General features: G+C 54.6%; 1 protein-coding gene across 1 annotated transcript in view; it reads right to left on the bottom strand.

Annotated features, from left to right (window-relative positions):
- Nucleotides 1-511: 511 nt before the first annotated feature.
- The window catches only part of LOC115271352 (integrin alpha-M-like), a 24,292-nt gene continuing 7,878 nt past the window's right edge, over nt 512-16,925 (bottom strand). Inside the window, exons 3-26 of the mRNA XM_029913289.1 lie at nt 16,262-16,376; nt 15,711-15,841; nt 15,308-15,453; nt 14,712-14,865; nt 12,834-12,969; nt 10,562-10,728; nt 8,975-9,115; nt 8,474-8,680; nt 8,169-8,299; nt 5,583-5,740; nt 5,261-5,415; nt 4,972-5,103; nt 4,279-4,352; nt 3,918-4,059; nt 3,526-3,639; nt 2,901-2,980; nt 2,659-2,742; nt 2,336-2,414; nt 1,986-2,093; nt 1,667-1,750; nt 1,405-1,518; nt 1,110-1,202; nt 825-935; nt 512-631 (exon numbers count right to left, since the gene is read on the bottom strand). Of these exons, the coding sequence (XP_029769149.1) occupies nt 512-631; nt 825-935; nt 1,110-1,202; nt 1,405-1,518; nt 1,667-1,750; nt 1,986-2,093; nt 2,336-2,414; nt 2,659-2,742; nt 2,901-2,980; nt 3,526-3,639; nt 3,918-4,059; nt 4,279-4,352; nt 4,972-5,103; nt 5,261-5,415; nt 5,583-5,740; nt 8,169-8,299; nt 8,474-8,680; nt 8,975-9,115; nt 10,562-10,728; nt 12,834-12,969; nt 14,712-14,865; nt 15,308-15,453; nt 15,711-15,841; nt 16,262-16,376 (2,976 nt within the window). The remainder of the gene's footprint in view (nt 632-824; nt 936-1,109; nt 1,203-1,404; nt 1,519-1,666; nt 1,751-1,985; nt 2,094-2,335; nt 2,415-2,658; nt 2,743-2,900; nt 2,981-3,525; nt 3,640-3,917; nt 4,060-4,278; nt 4,353-4,971; nt 5,104-5,260; nt 5,416-5,582; nt 5,741-8,168; nt 8,300-8,473; nt 8,681-8,974; nt 9,116-10,561; nt 10,729-12,833; nt 12,970-14,711; nt 14,866-15,307; nt 15,454-15,710; nt 15,842-16,261; nt 16,377-16,925) is intronic.

Genomic DNA, 16,925 nt, shown 5'->3' on the forward strand with positions numbered 1-16,925 from the left:
TACTGCCATTAAATAACTGTCGGACCTTCCCATATGGCCTGACCCCCGACACACACAAATTCCCACAACCGGGATCATTTAAATTGATAAAAACGGGGGTGGAATGCTTAAAACCCATAATTTTCCACATCAGAATTTAAATCAATAGAATTCTAAAAAAAATGCCTAGAAAAATAACCTCACTGTTCTCCATTCAAATTATAAAAAGGTAAATAGAATTCTGCCCAGCGTAATTTGAGTAACGATTAGCTCTAGTTGGCACTAGGACCTCTTTTGTTGGTTGGGGGATGGGCAGTGGCCGGTCTCTCTGCATCTTGGAGGTGGCAAGCATAAGGGGGCGGGGGTGGATCTGGAACAACCCAGAGGGAGGCAAAGCCAGGGTGTGTGTGCCAACGTTGGCAACTCATGCCGGTGGGGGAGGGGGACAAGGAGGAGGGCAGAGTGAGCGTGCCCAGCTTTAGCAATTAAAATTTGGGGGTTCTGTGACCCATCTAGGGGAGCGCATGGGGGGCTATTGTTTGAGGGTATCAGAAGCAGGGGGGTTGCCAGCGGTTGCACTCAGGATCAGGCGAGACCCCTCGCCTTCCACAGCATCCTCCATCATCTGCTTGTACTGGGGCTTGAAGCTGAGCTGGAAGGAGGCAGAGGGGGGAGAGGGGGAGAGACAGACAGACACAGGCTTATGGCCGAGGAGGGAGAGGGACGGGCTGTGGGAACCTCTGAAGGAAAGACCCTTGCCCCTCCCCCACCAGCTGGGAGAGCCACAGGCCCCGCCCCCAGGGTGATGAGCTGTAGGGAAGGGGTTAGAGCCCTGCCCCACTCACCTTGTAGAGGGCTGCGGTGATGAGAGCCAGCAGGACCAGGCCCCCCACGCCGCTGCCCACAATGATGGGCAGGTAGTTATAGGCTTCGGAGCGCTCCACCACCGTCTGCACCTGGGGGAGAGGAGCCGTGAGATGGGGACCCAGGAGTCCTGGCACCATCACCCTCCCCGCTCTAACACACCAGACCCCACTTCCTCCCAGAGCAGGGACAGGACCCAGAATTCCTGGCTCCCAGCTCTAACCACTAGCCGATGCTCTCTCTCCCGGGTGCAGTCACTCTGGTACCTGGCGCTGGACGAATCCCTCCTTCTGGGTGTATTTCTTCTCCTCGTATTCAATCCGGGCCTCGCTCACCAGACTCACTTTCTGCTGCTGTGTCTGGAACAGAGAAATTCACCGTCCCTGACCAGAAACGACACAAACCAGCCCAGAGCATCGTCCCAGGGGGACCCAGAGCAATTTACAGGCTGTTCACATAGGAGCAATCCCTTGCCCAGCACTGAGATGCAGCCACCTCTAGGGCTGTTCGCATGGGGGGGATTCCTCGCCTGGTGCAGAGAGGCAGAGGAAGCTCTTGTACCTGGGAGACCCACTGTAAGCTGACGTTCCCTTTGATCATAAACTCCAGTGGTTGCTGCATTTCCAGGGAGGTGATTCTGCACCGGATCTTCTTACAGGTGGCCACGGAGCAGTTCTGGGGGTGGAAGAATATCACCGGGTGAGTCAGGGGGCGTGCGGGGGCTCAGCATGGCCATGAGGGTCTGGGTCTGTCTACAGCACTTGCTGTCTGTTTTAGTGCAGAGGGAGAAGAGCTGCTGGGATCTGCACCGGTCTGTACTCACCAGCAGGGGGCGATCGCTCATCTGCTTCACAAAGTCCTTTGAACCTGGTGTATCCACCTCACTGTTGCACTGAACCAGCTCGGGCTGGGGAGGGAGAGACACACAGTGGTAATTGGGGTGGGAAGGGGACATGGGAACTTCCCCTCTAGGGGGCACCAGCACCAATCTGGCACCAGGGCACAGGACTGGCAGGTTCAGAGGCTGGGGAATGGGTCTTTCCCCCAGGCAGCCTGTCCCAGCAGGGGGCGCTGTAGGGCAGAGCAGGTGTCACTGGGCCCATCTCACACACACACACACAAGGGCAGGGAGAGGCAGGTACCTTGGAGGGGACGACCTCAGAGGCGTCCCACACCCGGATCCCTCCCAGCTCCACGGGGAACTGGAACGTGACTGAGATGGGGACACTTCGGTGCCGCAGGTTCTTGACCTGAAAGAAACAGACTCGCCATAGGGCACTGCAGGAAGAGAACCCAGGAGCTCTGATCCCCAGCCCCCGCTCTAACCCTCAGACCCCACTTCCCTGCCGGAGCTGGGGATAGAACCCAGGAGTCCTGGCTCCCTCCCTGTCTCCACCCCTCCATACTCTAACCCACTAAGTCTAACTCAGGCAGTTCCACTCCCTCCCACTTGCCCCGTCTCCCCCCTCACACTCTGAGGTGCCGGCCTCACCTTGTAGGCATGTGTCACTGGCACGCTGGTCCCTGCCTCCTTGGCGGAGAAGCTGACGTACTTGGTCGACTCCTTCAGGCTGGGGAGGCAAAGGACGGAAAGAAGGAGAGAGACGGGAGTGTGATGAATGGGGCTGGAGGGTGGGGTGTCATGTTCAGAAGGGGGCGCTGTGCTGCAAGAAAGGGCTCAGTAGGGGGCGCTCTCCCCTTGCAGTCAGCGCTGGCACCTATGACCCCATGTGGTGCTAGGGGGCGCTGTCCTGCAGGGAACAGGATGGGGGCCCAGCAGGGGGCGCTCTCCCCTCTGTCTCCGCACTGACCTACCTGGTGAGGATGATCAAGATGCCGTACTTGACCAGCAGCTTCTCCTGTTGAGTTATGCTCTCGGTGATCAGGCCGCCATTGTCACTGGGCAGAGGGGAGAGCAAAGGAGACAGATGTGAGGAGATGCAGCCAGTTAACTGTGCAAGGAGGCTGCACCACACTTCTCTGCACTGTCCTGCTCCATGTACAGGTCCCTCCCACTGCCCCCGAGCCCGCTCCCCGGCCCTACACAGCCCCCTCACCTGCTGGCGTTTGCCGTGATCTGCAGCCTGTCTCCCAGGTCGGCCTCAGAGGAGACATCGAAAGTGGCAACAAAGATGACCTGGAAAACACGGGGGGTGAGGGAGCAGTGGGCTCGGGGTCTGGGGAATTGCCAGAGATTGCGGGGGTGGAGCAGGCATGGAAGATGGGGGAGGGGAGGCTCTTGTATGAACTTAGATGGAATAAATGGCCCCAGAGCGGCAAAGGGAGTTAACATGACCCTGTCCCTGTCCAACATTAAACAGTGTTAACCTGGTTTGGGATCCAGAGACCTCAGCCGGCTCCGTGCCATGGCAACACCCCGTTAACCATCATTTTAAGGACCCCAAATGGGGGAGGGAACAGCCCCTCCCTTTGTTCTTTTCTCCCCAGTGAGGCCTGATTTCCAGCCCCCCAAGTCTGGCCCGTGGTTTCCAGCCCCGGCAGGGCCTGACCCCAGCCCCGGAGTGACCTCAGGGCTCTGTTTGCACTGACTCGCCGGGCTCCCCGTGGCGCTTTCCCCAGCACATCTCTGGTCACGGGCTGGGCTGACCCCAGGGAACTGCCCCTCTCTGCTCCCAGCTGGGCTCACCCCTGGGGAGTTCACAGGCCAGGGCCCGTCCCTACCTCGGCCCCGCTCCAGAAGATGGGGTGGTTGATGTGGCAGGTGCTGTTCCTTTGAGATTGCTCCTCCAAGCCCTCCGCTGAGCTGCACTTAATGGTCATGGCCCTCCTGTTAGACTGAGCACAGGGGACCAGCCAGTGAGAGATGGGGCCACAGCGCCCCCTGCTGAGACCCCTGCCCTCTCCCTGCAGCACGACACCACCGGCCAAGCTCTCACACACTCCGTGCAGCACGGCGCTCCAAACTGAGTTCCCAGCCAACTCCCTGCTGCACGGTGCCCCCTGCTGACCTCCTGCCTGCAGAGCAGCATCCCCTGACAAGTCTCCTGCCCACTCTCTGCAGCACAGCGCCACCTGCAGAGGCTGCCCCTCATGCCCGGTGTGCATTGGGGTACCTGGAGCAGCAGGACCCGGCGGTAGGACAGCGCGGACGGGTAGAAGAACTGCACCCTGGCGTTGTAGGAATTCTCCCCGTGGTTCTGGATGGAGACGGTGATGTTGAGTTCAGGGGTGACCCCCACCACCAGGGTGCTCAAGCTAAGGGGGGGGAGAAAGGGGTGAGCCTCCTCAAGGCAGTGCCCTGGCTGCTCTGTGAACTTCCTCTAGCAGTGCCCAGCCAGGGACCCCAGTGCTGCGATCTTCACCACAGCAGTGCCCGCCACCCAGGATCCATCAGCACTGGAAATCCAAGGTGTGATCAAGCTGGATGGGTCCCCCCATGGCGGGTGATTTTGCAGGGAGGATTTGGTGATTTACCCAGAGAAATTGAAGGAGACTGCTAACTGGTCATCGCAGCGGCCATCCATGCTGCAGTCCTTCTGAAACGGGAGCTGGGGGGAGACCAGGAGGGCAGGGGTCAATGGGGAGAGGGCTGCAGCACCATCTGCCAGAGCGACACTGCAGGGACCCAGGGGCCCTCCAGTTACCTCAGCACCTCCCAGTCCCCTGCACAGGGGACAGCTGAACCCATCATCAGCCCCGTCCTTGCCACCCACCCACTCACCCATACCCCTCTTCCCCCTTCCACCTCCCGGCTCTGGCCAGCAACAGTATCACTCTTCTAGGGCTGGCAGGTCAGGGGGCCTGCCTGGCTCGCGGGGGGATGGGGAACAGGGCATGGGGCCTTTCCCCTCCAAGGGGCCCTGGCCAAAATAAATTTTGAAAAATGTTCAGAAAAAATAATTTTTTTAGCCAAAAATATTTTGGTTTTTGGAGAGAAATTTTGGGAACGTTGAGGAGAAATTGGAATGTTCCCACATAGGGGAGACAGGTCCCTAGCCAAGGCAAACTCAGCATCCATCTCTGTCGCCCTCTAGTGTCCACACTCTGTAAGGGGTTTAGGAAGCTGCTGCTGGCTCTGAACGTTGCAGTCTCTCGCTTTTGAATGCCAACATCACTGGTTCGATTCCTGCAGCAGACCCACCGTGGAGCCTGGCTCTGGCACCTTACCGAGCCTGCAGACACCAGCACAGAGTCCTCGCTCAGGATGGGTCTGAGGCCACTGGCGGCAGCGATGGGCTCCCCCGTCAGGGTGTAGTTGAAGCGTAGGGTGATGGGGGCCAGAATGTCTTCGGGACAGAGCTGGGGAAACAGAAACACGTTGTGTCTCTGAAAGGAAAGGGGAGCTGGGACCCAGAGAGAGGTTTGTTCTCTGGGTGACATGGGGGCAAGGGGCAGGGTTGGAGGGGCAGACGCAGCGGGAGGGGAAGGAGTTAGGACCCGACCCCCCAGCACTCACAGGTAACATTATCCCGTACGTCTCACATTTCTTCTCAATGCTGAGCCGCAGCTCCCTGCTCAGGACAGGGCCGGTGGAGTCGAAGGTGACTCGGATCTTTGTCTGCCCGGGGTCCAGGGACAGGCTGTAATGGATGGTGCTGAAGATCCTGTCACCTACGGGGGAGAGGAAATGAGGGACAGAGAGAGACACAGTGGGAACCTCAAGGGGAAATGGGACATGGAGCCTTTTCCCTCTAGGCGGAGCTGGCTCGAGTCCAGCCCCAGGGCAAGGAACTGGCTGACTCAGAGTGCAGGGGAGCGGGGGATGGGTTTGGTCTGACCTAGGCTGTCCATGGTGCTCTTAGTGACGGTGAAGCAGACCTCTGCTCTGCTGGCCTCTGTGCTGAGCTGCTCCTGCCCCTGGCAGTTGAAGGCCGAGGTGGGAATGGTTGGAGGCTGGAAGCTGATGGAGACCCCGACTCTGAGCACCGGCCGGGACCTGCCATGGGGGGAACAGAACCATCACTGAGCTGCTCTCTGCAATGGGGCCAGACCCCCTCCCTCCCCAGAGCCTCCCACCCAGCCTGGATGTGCTCACAGCACCCCAGGGAGACAAGTTATGGATATGCAGCTCTGCTAGAGGAGATGCTGGGGGGCAGAGAAGGGAGCAGCAAAGCAGGGGCATCAGGTTTGTATAATTTTTGGTGGTGCCCAGAACAGGTCCAAGTCCTGTCCTCCCACACACCCTGCCACACATTCACACCTGCCTAAGGATCTGGAAGGGAGTTTGGGTGCTGGGTGCGGGCTCTGGGCTGGGGCAGAGGGTATGGGTTCAGGAGGGAGTGTCAGGTCTGGGAGGGAGTTTGGAAGCAGGAGGGTGCTTGGGGGTTCAGGCTCTGGGAGGAAGTTTGGGTGTGGGAGCGGTTTGGGTTGCAACAGAGCCCCCCATACCACACTCCCTGGACACACTATGCCCAGCACCCCCACCCACAAATCCACAGTGCTGTGAACACCACCTCTTCCCCCACCCTCAGCCCCACCTCAGCCAATAGAAGCAAGGGCAGGGGAGGCACCAGGGAGGTATGTGGGGGCAGCAGGTGGGACTCGGACCCAGACTTTGGTGGAGACAGGCCCCTAGGTACAGAATATTCCTGGAGCCCAAGCACCACGGGCTCATGCAACTCGCCAGCCCTGCAGCAAAGCTATTATTGTGCCTTTCTCCAGTACAGGTGAGACAGACAGACACACACACACAACGTATTGTTACTGTGTGTGGCCTTGTCTACACTACAGATAACTGAGCTTAATGAAGCATGGCAGATTACTGGTTCTCATTCTCAAAATGTTGCCTCAAAGCCTCCCTGATTCGAATAGCCCCCATTGTGCCCCTCCAATAGCCATGTTATCTGGCTGCTCAAAATCAGCATCCAGGTGATCTGGCTCAGCACTCCACCCCAAGCAAGCTTTTCACCCTTAGCCTCACAGGCAGCTCTGATCATTGGAATGTTTTCCTCACTAAGATCTAACCTTCCCTAAAGGCATCGCCAGCGCACTTTTAATCTGCCAAAGGCACATTCCACAGTCATTCTACATCTACTCAGTCTGTTGTTGAACCGCTCCTTGCTGTTGTCCAGGTTTCCCATTTAAGGCTCCATCAGCCATGGGAGTAAGGGATACTCTGGGTCTGCCAGGATCACGATGAGCATTTCAACATCACCCACTGGAATCTTTTGGTCTGGAAAGAAAGTCCCTGCTTGCAGCTTTCTGTGCAGGCCGGTGCTCCTGAAGATGCACATGTCATGCACCTTCCCCGACCACCTCACGTTGATGTCAGCAAAACACCCACGGTGATCTACAAGTGCCTGCAATAACATAGAAAAGTGCCCCTTTCTGTTGATGTACTCCGTTACAAGATGGTCAGGGGCCAAAATTGGAATATGCGTTCCATCTATCTATATGCTGCAGTTAGGGAATCTCATTTCCACAAAGCCATTCACTATTTCACGTACATTGCAAAGAGTCATGGTCCTTTGTAGCAGGATTTGATTAATGGCCCTGCACACTTGCATTAATGCAGCCCCTGCAATGGACTTCAAACTGATTCCCAACCACCAGGTAGCAGTCAAGGGTCGCCAGCTTTGACACTGCAGTCGCCACACACTTCTCCACCAAGAGGGCAGCTCTCATTTTGGTGTCCTTCCACTGCAGGGCTGGGGTGAGCTCTGTACACAGTTCCAGGAAGGTGGTTTTCTGCACCCACTGCTCGTCATCTCAGAGCTGCATAACAATGTGATCCCACCAATCAGTGCTTGTTTCCCAAGCTCAAAAGCGATGGTCCACTGTGTTCAGCTGCTCCATGAATACCAAAAGTAATCTGGTGTTGGTTCTTTCCATGGCACATAGCGGATCAGGCAACTCTGGTTCCTGTTCAGATTGGGAGCTCATGATATACTGCATGACCATCCACGATGTGTTCGTAACAGCGACCACAACAGTACAGATCAGTGCAGGATCCATGTTTTCAGACAGAGATGGCAGGCGCACGGTAAACAAGAACCATTGAAAAATGCCACAGAATGCAGTTGAAAGACCATGGAATGCTGGGACGGAAAGAACTGCATCATGGGACATTGATTCCACACCCATGATGCACTGCGATCCACTCCACCTTCCCACAACACCTAGCTGTGGAATGTGGTAAGTAGCACACTGAGATTGGTCTCACAGTGCACTGCTCTCACTCTCAGTGCTACAGCACCAAGTGTGGATGCGCTCTGCTGACACAAGGACCGTAGTGTGGACATGGAATAGCGATGAAATTATTGCACTTTTAGATCGTCGGCATACCTTGTATCAAAAGCACTCTCTAGTGTAGACAAGGCCTGAGATTGTCGTGCAGAGCAGTGCAACGACACAGAGTTACTTACCTCAGCAGCAGGACCTGCCCCTGTGCCCCCACCGCGATATCCGGCAGTCCATCTCCCGTCAGATCTGTCCCGCCACTGACAACCTGGCCAAAGTAGTGCAGCCTGCTGGGAAACCGTGACCCCTCGATGCGCTGTAGGGCAGAGAGAGCGGTAAGGGATGCAGAAGGGGTGAGTGTACTATATAATGAGCATTAGGGGGCACCAGAGGATAAGGGCTAGGAAAGGGGTGAGTATCTATATAATGGGCACTAGGGCTGTCCCTTCAGGGCTGTGTACTGACCCCTCCCCATAGGAGTTGGGCTCACCTGTCTGTACTGGGGACTGAGGCCTCCCTTTTCCCCATGGAAGATGTACAAGGCCCCATGATTGTCATCCTCCATGGGAGCCCCGATGGCCACATCCGTCTGTCCGTCCCCGCTGATGTCCCCAATTTCAGACATGCTGGCCCCGAAGTGCCCAGACACTTCCCCCGTCTGCCCATGTAGTGTCTTGGTGCAGATCATCGTCGTCCCCTGCAGACCCAATCCAAAAAGACACATGAGGAAAGGATCAGCACTTGCTGTCATCAGAGAGTGATCCCTACCAAGCTCCTTCCCCTCTCTCAGCAGCACAGTGTGTGTCCCCCCTCCCGACTCTGGGGCCAGAACTAACTGGGAGGGAAGAGCGCCCCCTACTGAGCCTCTACCCTGCTTCCTGGAGCACCATGGCCCCTACTGCAATACTAATTGTCACAGCATCACAGCAGTCCAGGCAAACAATAACCCCCGGCCACCCATCTTCCCCATGGCTGCACTCCTCTTTCTTACCGGCAAGTTAATCGGGCAGATATAGACCCGTCCTCCATTCAGAGGTGTATGGTACAAAGGGGCTCCGATTAGAACCAGGTCCATGTTCCCATCTCTGTCGAGGTCCACAGCGCACAGTATACTCCCGAAATACGAGCCGTTCTGGAGAGGCAGATAAGCCACCCCCTTAATTTAGTCACCTTCTGCTTCTTCTCCCACTAGGACCCTTCTCACCCTCTGGGGATATGGATTCAGTCCCAATGTCCATTTCATCCTTAGCCTCACTCTCCTTCAGTGCAGCCAGTGGCGCTATCTCTGTAAGCGTTCTTGAACAGACAGGCAGCTAGATCTTGGAGGGACGGGGATGCTGAATGCTAACTGTGGTGCAATTCTTTTCAGAGGTTGGGCTATCACAAGTCAAGTTCATCATTGACTGAGCCACTGTTATAGGTTTTGTTTAGGTGGCATGTACAGGCAATTGGACTTAGAGAAATTCACTTTGTTAGTGTAGTGTGATCTTTTACAGACACTGTTAATATCACTAGTAATGTTATTTCCTTGCCTGAGACTCTCTAGCCTAGATCCACAAAGGTATTTATGTGCTTAACCCCCTGGACTTTACTGCCTCTGTGAGCTGCAAAACCTCTGCCTGGCTGCCGCTGACCCCTGTAGGTGCCTAAACTGACTTGGTGCCAAAATTTTTGCAGCAGGAGCTCCTTTGTTGCTGTCTCAAGGGCAGGGCATGTGCCTTACTGTCTTACTCTAAGCATGCAGTTGCCCGGTGCCCATTTCTCCCTCCATCCATCCCAGCCTGGGGGAAGACAGGTGCTCCTCCATCTAACTCCTCCTCCACCTAGAGTAGGTGTGGTCAGAGGAGAAGGAATTGAACAGGCACCTGCTATTTCTCAGTTCAGTGCTCTAACACCTGAGCTGTGGGATACTCTGATGTAGGCTCCCTCAGTCTCCCTTGTTAAAGTTGTTCCACTTTAATTGAGTAATTAAGTATCAGTTGGGCCACAGAACATGTGCAAATCACAACCACCCTACAGCCTGAGAGACGGCAGCTACCTGGTTAAATCTTTCTTTCTAATCAGGCAAATCAGGGATTTGAACCAGGGGTCACCCATGTCCTAGGTTAGAACGCCAACCCCCAGGCTATATGGGAAACCTCTCTTGTCTCCTCCAGCTGGTTTGTGAATATCTCGGCAGCTCTGAGCATGCCTATTGGATGAGACCCAACATGTCGAGTAGGTGAAGAGTGCCTGTGTCTCTCTCTCCCCTCCCCCCATTCATCGATCGCTGTCAGAGGCAGGTGCCTCCCTGCAGCATCACAATGCCTAAGTCCCTTGGTGGGCCTGGGCCTCTGTCCGTATCCACCTTATGAGTTCCGTCTAGACTGTAAGTGAAGGTAACAGAAGTGGGATGTGGGAGAGATGCTGAATGTCAGCTGTGGTGCAGTTCTCTAAACCAGTCAAGTTTATCCCCTGCCTGAGGCTCTCTGACCGAAGCGTTCCTGAAGGTGAGGCCAAACACAAATATTACACGATGTCAAAAGCTTACAGGCTTCCTCCAGAGCTCTTCTTCTCTCACACCCACACTCCACATTACCTGTAACACTCCCCATACCTGCTCTCCCAACAGCTCCGATCCGGGTGTCCATTCCCCACCCTTGGTATCTCGGCTGAACAGGATGACTTTGCCGGTGCCTTGGCATAGAGGGGCCCCGACCATGTAGGTGGTCTGCCCATTGGCTGTGATGACCTGAGATGAATAACCTCAAAGGAAAAGAGAGACATGGGGAGGTGACATGGGAAACAGCTATACAACAGTGTGATGGGTTGGAACACCCTGTCTGGGATGCCACCTGATGTACTGGGTTTTCACTGAGCCTCTCCTGCTCCACCAGCCTGGATTCCCTCTCCCTGTTTTGCTGAATTAGGCTCTCCGGTTATGCAGCACACACACACAGGTAGGGCCACACCCAGCGGCAGACACAGACCGAAGTCAGCTCTATGTGAGAGGTCTCACCTGGAACTCACGTGCACACCTTTTGGGGAAATAAACTCGAAATAATACTGTCTTACACTGTCCAGAGAGATCTGCACAGTGCAAGCTCCTAAAAATTCACCCTCTCCCTCAATGTGGAGAGAGATGTGCACAGCTTCTTGCACCCTCCAGGTATGAATTGCACAAACTGGGTCTTACTATAAACAAGAAATAACTTTATTAACTACAAAAGGTAAATTGTAAGTGATTATAAGGGAAAGCAAACAGAACAAAGCAGATTACCTTAATAAATAAATAAAACCTGCAAACTCAGCATAACACACTAGATAGTTAGTATACAAATTAGCAGATTCTCACCCTGATGATAAACAGGCAGCACATTCTTAAGGCACAAGTCGCCTTGGCTTTCCCAGGTTTTCATACTCAGGCTAAAAATCCCTCTAGCCTGGGACCATCACTTCCCACAGTTCAGTCTTTGCCCCTCAGATATTTCCAGGTGTGTTGTTGTAGGGAGAGTGAGGTCCCCCATGAAATCATTGTCCCCTTTTTATATCTTCTTCCCACTCACTGTAAAGCTCTTTTGCTGTGACCTGGGCCAAACAGTTCCCATTGTGTAGTGCTATCTCTGACAAGTTTTGTACTGTACCCACTTCCTGGGGTAATCCATGTGCTTATGTGAATTTACTCTATAAGCCATTAACACTGTTTGGACTTTTTACCGTTGTACCTGAAAGGCGGCTTGTGGGTGTTGTGAACCTCAGCACACGTTTCAGTAACACATACGTAGCCAAACTTTATAACTTCACATGGAACGATAACACATACAATCCAATGAGATTAATGTTCAGCAGATCAAGACTTTTAGAATAATCCCTCACAAGACATACTTTGTACAAAACATATCCTAATTACATGACAGTGGTGAATATTGGCGTGTCAGGGTGTCACAAACAGTGCTACACAGAGATCCCTTCCCCAGAACTAAGATGCAGCTACCTCTGGGGTGATGAGCAGGGGCTGTTTAAATAGGTAAGGGGAAATCTTTTTTTTTTTTTTTTTTTTTTTACCAAGGTAAGCATCATTCATGTCCCCAGAGGTTGTGGGTATGTTGTTGAAACTCAGCTTCCCATTGCTCCCGTATAGGTATATCCCACTGGACCAGTCATAGGTTCCCACCACTCCCAGCTCTGGATTCCCAGAAGCTCCCCGTCCCACAGAATCATAGAATATCAGGGTTGGAAGAGACCTCAGGAGGTTATCAAGTCCAACCCCCTGCTCAAAGCAGGACCAACACCAGCCAGGGCTTTGTCAAGCTGGACCATACAAACCTCTAAGGATGGAGATTCCACCACCTCCCTAGGTAACCCATTCCAGTGCTTCACCACCCTCCTAGTGAAATAGTGTTTCCTAATATCCAACCTAGACCTCCCCCACTGCCACTTGAGACCATTGCCCCTTGTTCTGTCATCTGCCACCACAGAGAACAGCCGAGCTCCATCCTCTTTGGAACCCCCCTTCAGGTAGTTGAAGGCTTCTATAAAATCTCCCCTCACTAGTCTCTTCTGCAGAGTAAATAAACCCAGTTCCCTCAGCCTCTCCTCATAAATCATGTGTCCCAACCCCCTAATCATTTTTGTTGATCTTTGCTGGACTCTCTCCAATTTACCCACATCCTTTCTGTAGTGGGGGCCCCAAAACTGGATGCAATACTCCAGATGTGGCCTCACCAGTGCCAAATAGAGGGGAATAATCACTTCCCTCAATCTGCTGGCAATGCTCCTACTAATGCAGCCCAATATGCCGGCCATCTCGACCTTGAAAACCCATTTCTAGAGCCCCAGGGCCACTGCGGCCCCTGCCCCAGCTCTGTTACCTTCTAAGATGATGATCTTGTCCTGCAGCTGGGTCTCGATGCACTCGAGGGTGTCGAAATTGTCCACCCCGAAGATATGCTTCCTGGTGGGTTCAGAGGCGATGTCCTGGAACTCCTGTTGGCCTTCACTGCCGACCTTCACGGAGCAGAGGGAGGTACAGTGGAGACAAGGGCACCAGCATCAATCACAGCCAAGAGCCCATGGCACGTAGCCACCCATCGTGAGCCCTGCTGGGCCCTCAATAGGCACGGCTCGGCCAGCAACCTGGGCCGCTCCAGTGAGTGGGGAGGTGGGGCGCTGAAACATCTTGGCATAAGTGTCACTCTGTTTTGAGGATACAGGCCCACAAGCCTGAAGTTTTGAAACCTGCCTCATTTCAGCTCCGAGTTGTGTCAGTTGCATCAGCAGTGGGGCACAGAGCGCATCTTGCCATGGGGACTGTCAGCGCTCTGGGGCCCTTTGTGATTCAATCTCCAGGGCGTAGTGAGGGGTGAGTGCGGGCAATGTCTCTGGGGGACGTCTCAGGGCAAGGGGTGAAGGGCTGGGACCACTGCGCTAGGCCGGGTGGGTTGTGTGCAGTCGGTTCAGCAGTGGAGTCAGGCACCTCCCAGTCACTGGCAGGAGCGGTGCCAGGGTTTTTGCCGACCTAGGCGGCAGCCCTCCTCCTCTGAGCATTTGGTGGTGGGGGTCCTTCTGCTCCGCGTCTTCGGGGCACTTCGGCGGCGGGTCCCGGAGCGAGTGAAAGACCCGCCGCCGAATTTCCGGCGAAGACCCAGAGCGGAAAGACCCTCCGTCGCCGAATTTCTGCCGAGGGCGGCAAAATGCCACCCTCCAAATCCTGCCGCCCTAGGCGACCGCCGGCCCTGGTCACTGGTTCCAGCAGGGATTATTGGGATCAGTTCTCTGGCCCATGCTACACAGGACCTCAGACTAGATCATCGCAAAAGTTCCTTCTGGCCTGGGAATCTGTGACTCTAAACCCGAGTTTGTTGATGAATGGCAGTTTACGTCGACCTACCTCTGTAAGCGGCTACACTAAAATGTAGCTCCCACCCATGTAACTCACCCACTGCACCGACTTAATAACTCCACTTCCACAAGAGGCGTTGCTTTTAGGTCAATGTACTTTGGTTGATGCAGTGTCCGTATAGTCACTGTGTGGCTAATATAGCCTGGGGCTCCAGCTGTTGGCCCTGGGCCATGGGGCTTCAACCCCACAATGGCCCGCACTGACATTTAAATCAGTATAAGGTCCCCTGGTGAGGACGCACGCCGCTGACAGGAGAGTAATGTGGACATGAAAAAACGATTTAATTCCCGCGGTGGCTGTGTGACGACGTAACTTAATTCGACTTAAGTGTGTTGTGTAAACTTGCCCTTTGTCTTGCTGCTGATGCCCATTTCAATCTCTTTGGCTCAGCACTTTAATGGAGATAAATGTCAAGTGATTGAGATCCATTTGGGGAGGATCAGAGCCGTGGTTTGAGCCCCAGGGATGTGCAAAAAGGGCTTTATAAGAACTGGGTGACTTTGCTGTTTAACTGGGGGGGGGGTTATCTCAGAAACCCCTTGTTCAAATGACCCAGAATTTAGACCACTGATCTTAATCTGCATCCCCACGAGGAATACCAAATTTTATGACAATCTGAGTCAGCACATGGACCGTAGGGCAGTCAGAAAACCCAACCTTTAACTAGAAAGTGTCGCTCAACCTGAACAACAGAGGAGCTCCAGCTCTCCTATAATGTCACACGTTGGCCCAGTTACAACCCAGGGGGTCAGTTCTTCTCCCTTATGTGATGGGAACCCCCTCCCCATCCCCTGTCCTTGGACACGGGCTCAGATCCATACTAGTTCTCCGCACAGCCGCAGCTCACCCCGATGGCGTAGTGGATGATCCCAGCTCTCTCAGCCTCAGGTATGACGTCTGAATAAGAAAGGATGTCTCCAGTTTTTTCCCCATCTGTGATCACCATAAGAATCTTGGTGGCTTCACCCCGAGCGCCTCTCCCAGAGGTGAACAGCTCCCGCCTGGAAAAGGGGGGTGGGGAATGCATGGGGGGGTTATTGATACGTAATAACACCTATCGCTCGTCCACTGCTTTGGCATTACAGTTCTCAAAGTCCTTGACAAAGGAGGCCACTGTCATTGCCTCCATTTTACCAATGTGAAACTGAGGCACACTGAGGGTCTGTGACTTGCTCAGAAGCTCAGAGCTGGCAATAGACCCCTGGAGTCCTTGCTCCCAGCATCTCCCTCCCCGCTCTAACCTACTAGTGCCCATCCCCCTCCCAGAGTCGGGCACAGAGCCCAGGAGTCCTGATGCCCAGCCCCCTGCTCTAACCACTAGTCCCCAGTCCCTTCCCACAGCTGGGGATAGAACCCAGAGGTCCTGACTCCCTATCCCTTAGCTCCCATGTCTTTACAGCCCATTCCCTGTGGAGTCAGCACGGGGAGGAGGGCAATACCTACACCACTTTCCGGATGGCGGTGGCCGTGTGTGTCCAACCCCTGAGCTGCACGACTGCCCCGACAAGGTCATCAGGGTTGCTGCTCCTCTTGTACTGTGAGAAGTCGAAGTGCTCTGTAAATTCATCTGAGTACTGCATGAGGGCGAACTGCAGGAGACGGGGAGAAGAGAGAAAAACAACCCCAGGGGTGGAGGGTAAGAAAAGCAGGAATCAGACTCAGTTAAGGTCTGGGGCAGGCAGTCAGGATGTAATTGGTTCTGCAGGAATTTTTTCCTGGTTTTGGATGCAAAATCTAGTGCTGCTCCCTGCAGCACAGCACCCCCTAGCGCCGCACTGGGGCATTGGGGTCAGCACTGACTGCGAGGGGCAGGGTACGTAGTCAGGGTTCAGCCTCTGCCTGTTACCTGCGTGTCGGTTTTGCGGAAACGCTTTATGATCTCAGAGACAAACATCTTCATCTTTTCAAAGTCCACAGATGCGATGCTGCCCGAGCCGTCGATGAGGAGCGCTATGTCTGTGACATGTTTGGGGCACTCTGAGAGGGACAGGAATGAAGTACGTCCTGACTCAACTCCACAAACATGGGAAACCCATCAGAAAGAGCTAGACCAGACCAATGGGCGCATCTAACCTGATATCCCGCCCCCTTCTGGCCACCCCGATCAGACCCCTCGGCCCCTCTGTCGTAACATCATCCCGTCCCTGCCATGGAGGGTCCCTGAGAGTAGAGCATGACATGCACTGGGATGAAAAAAATACACCCCACCCCCCTCCCAGAGCTGGGTCAGAAGCCAGGAGTCCTGACTCCCAGCTCCTACTGACATCCTGAATCAAACCAATGAGCTCATCTAGCCTGGTATCCCACCCCCTGTCAGACCCTGGCCCCTCCAACTTCCCATGGCCCGTGACCACAGGGTGTAAGTGGCCCCACACATACCACTGTGTCACCCCTCACCTGGCTGGGTGTCCGGGATGTGCTGGAGTTGTGAGAAGCTCTGCTGCAGGGGGTAGCAGTTGTGACTGACGTACATGTTCTCCCCACAGGCCTGATGCTCCATGGGGACGCACACCTGGGGCATGAGAAGGCACGGGGTCAGTAGGTGCCCCTCTGAACAGAGCACTGAGGGTGGGGAAGAGAGCTTGGGGCCTGATACCTCCACCACACCCCCCCCCCCGCCCCCATGGATATGCAGGGAAAGGCCCTGCCAGGGCAGGAGCCCCCTTGGGGCAGACAGGACCTCAGGACCCCAAGTCCCAGCACCTAACTCCGAAAGGAGGCAGGGGAGTCACATGGGGGCATCACCTGCTTACCACACTCCCTGCTATAGTAGTGTCTAATCACTGTTGCCATGGCAATGTCACCCACTTGCCATGCTCCCTGCTATGTCCATGTACAGTCACTGTCACCATGGAGACAAGCCAGTTACAACGCTTCCTGCTACATCAGCACACAGTCACTGTCACCATAGCAACATCAGCCAGATGCCTCCATCCCTCACAACATCATCTCACGGGGTCACTGTTGCCAAAGCGAGGATACCTGGCTACCACCATTCCCCACTGCATCACTGTACCACCCCTCCAGTTACAGGTGTTACCAACAGCCCTCGCACAGTTAT

This window comes from Terrapene carolina, unplaced genomic scaffold (genome assembly GCF_002925995.2).
Source record: "Terrapene carolina triunguis isolate 2854851 unplaced genomic scaffold, T_m_triunguis-2.0 Scaffold571, whole genome shotgun sequence".
Lineage (NCBI taxonomy): Eukaryota > Metazoa > Chordata > Testudines > Emydidae > Terrapene > Terrapene triunguis.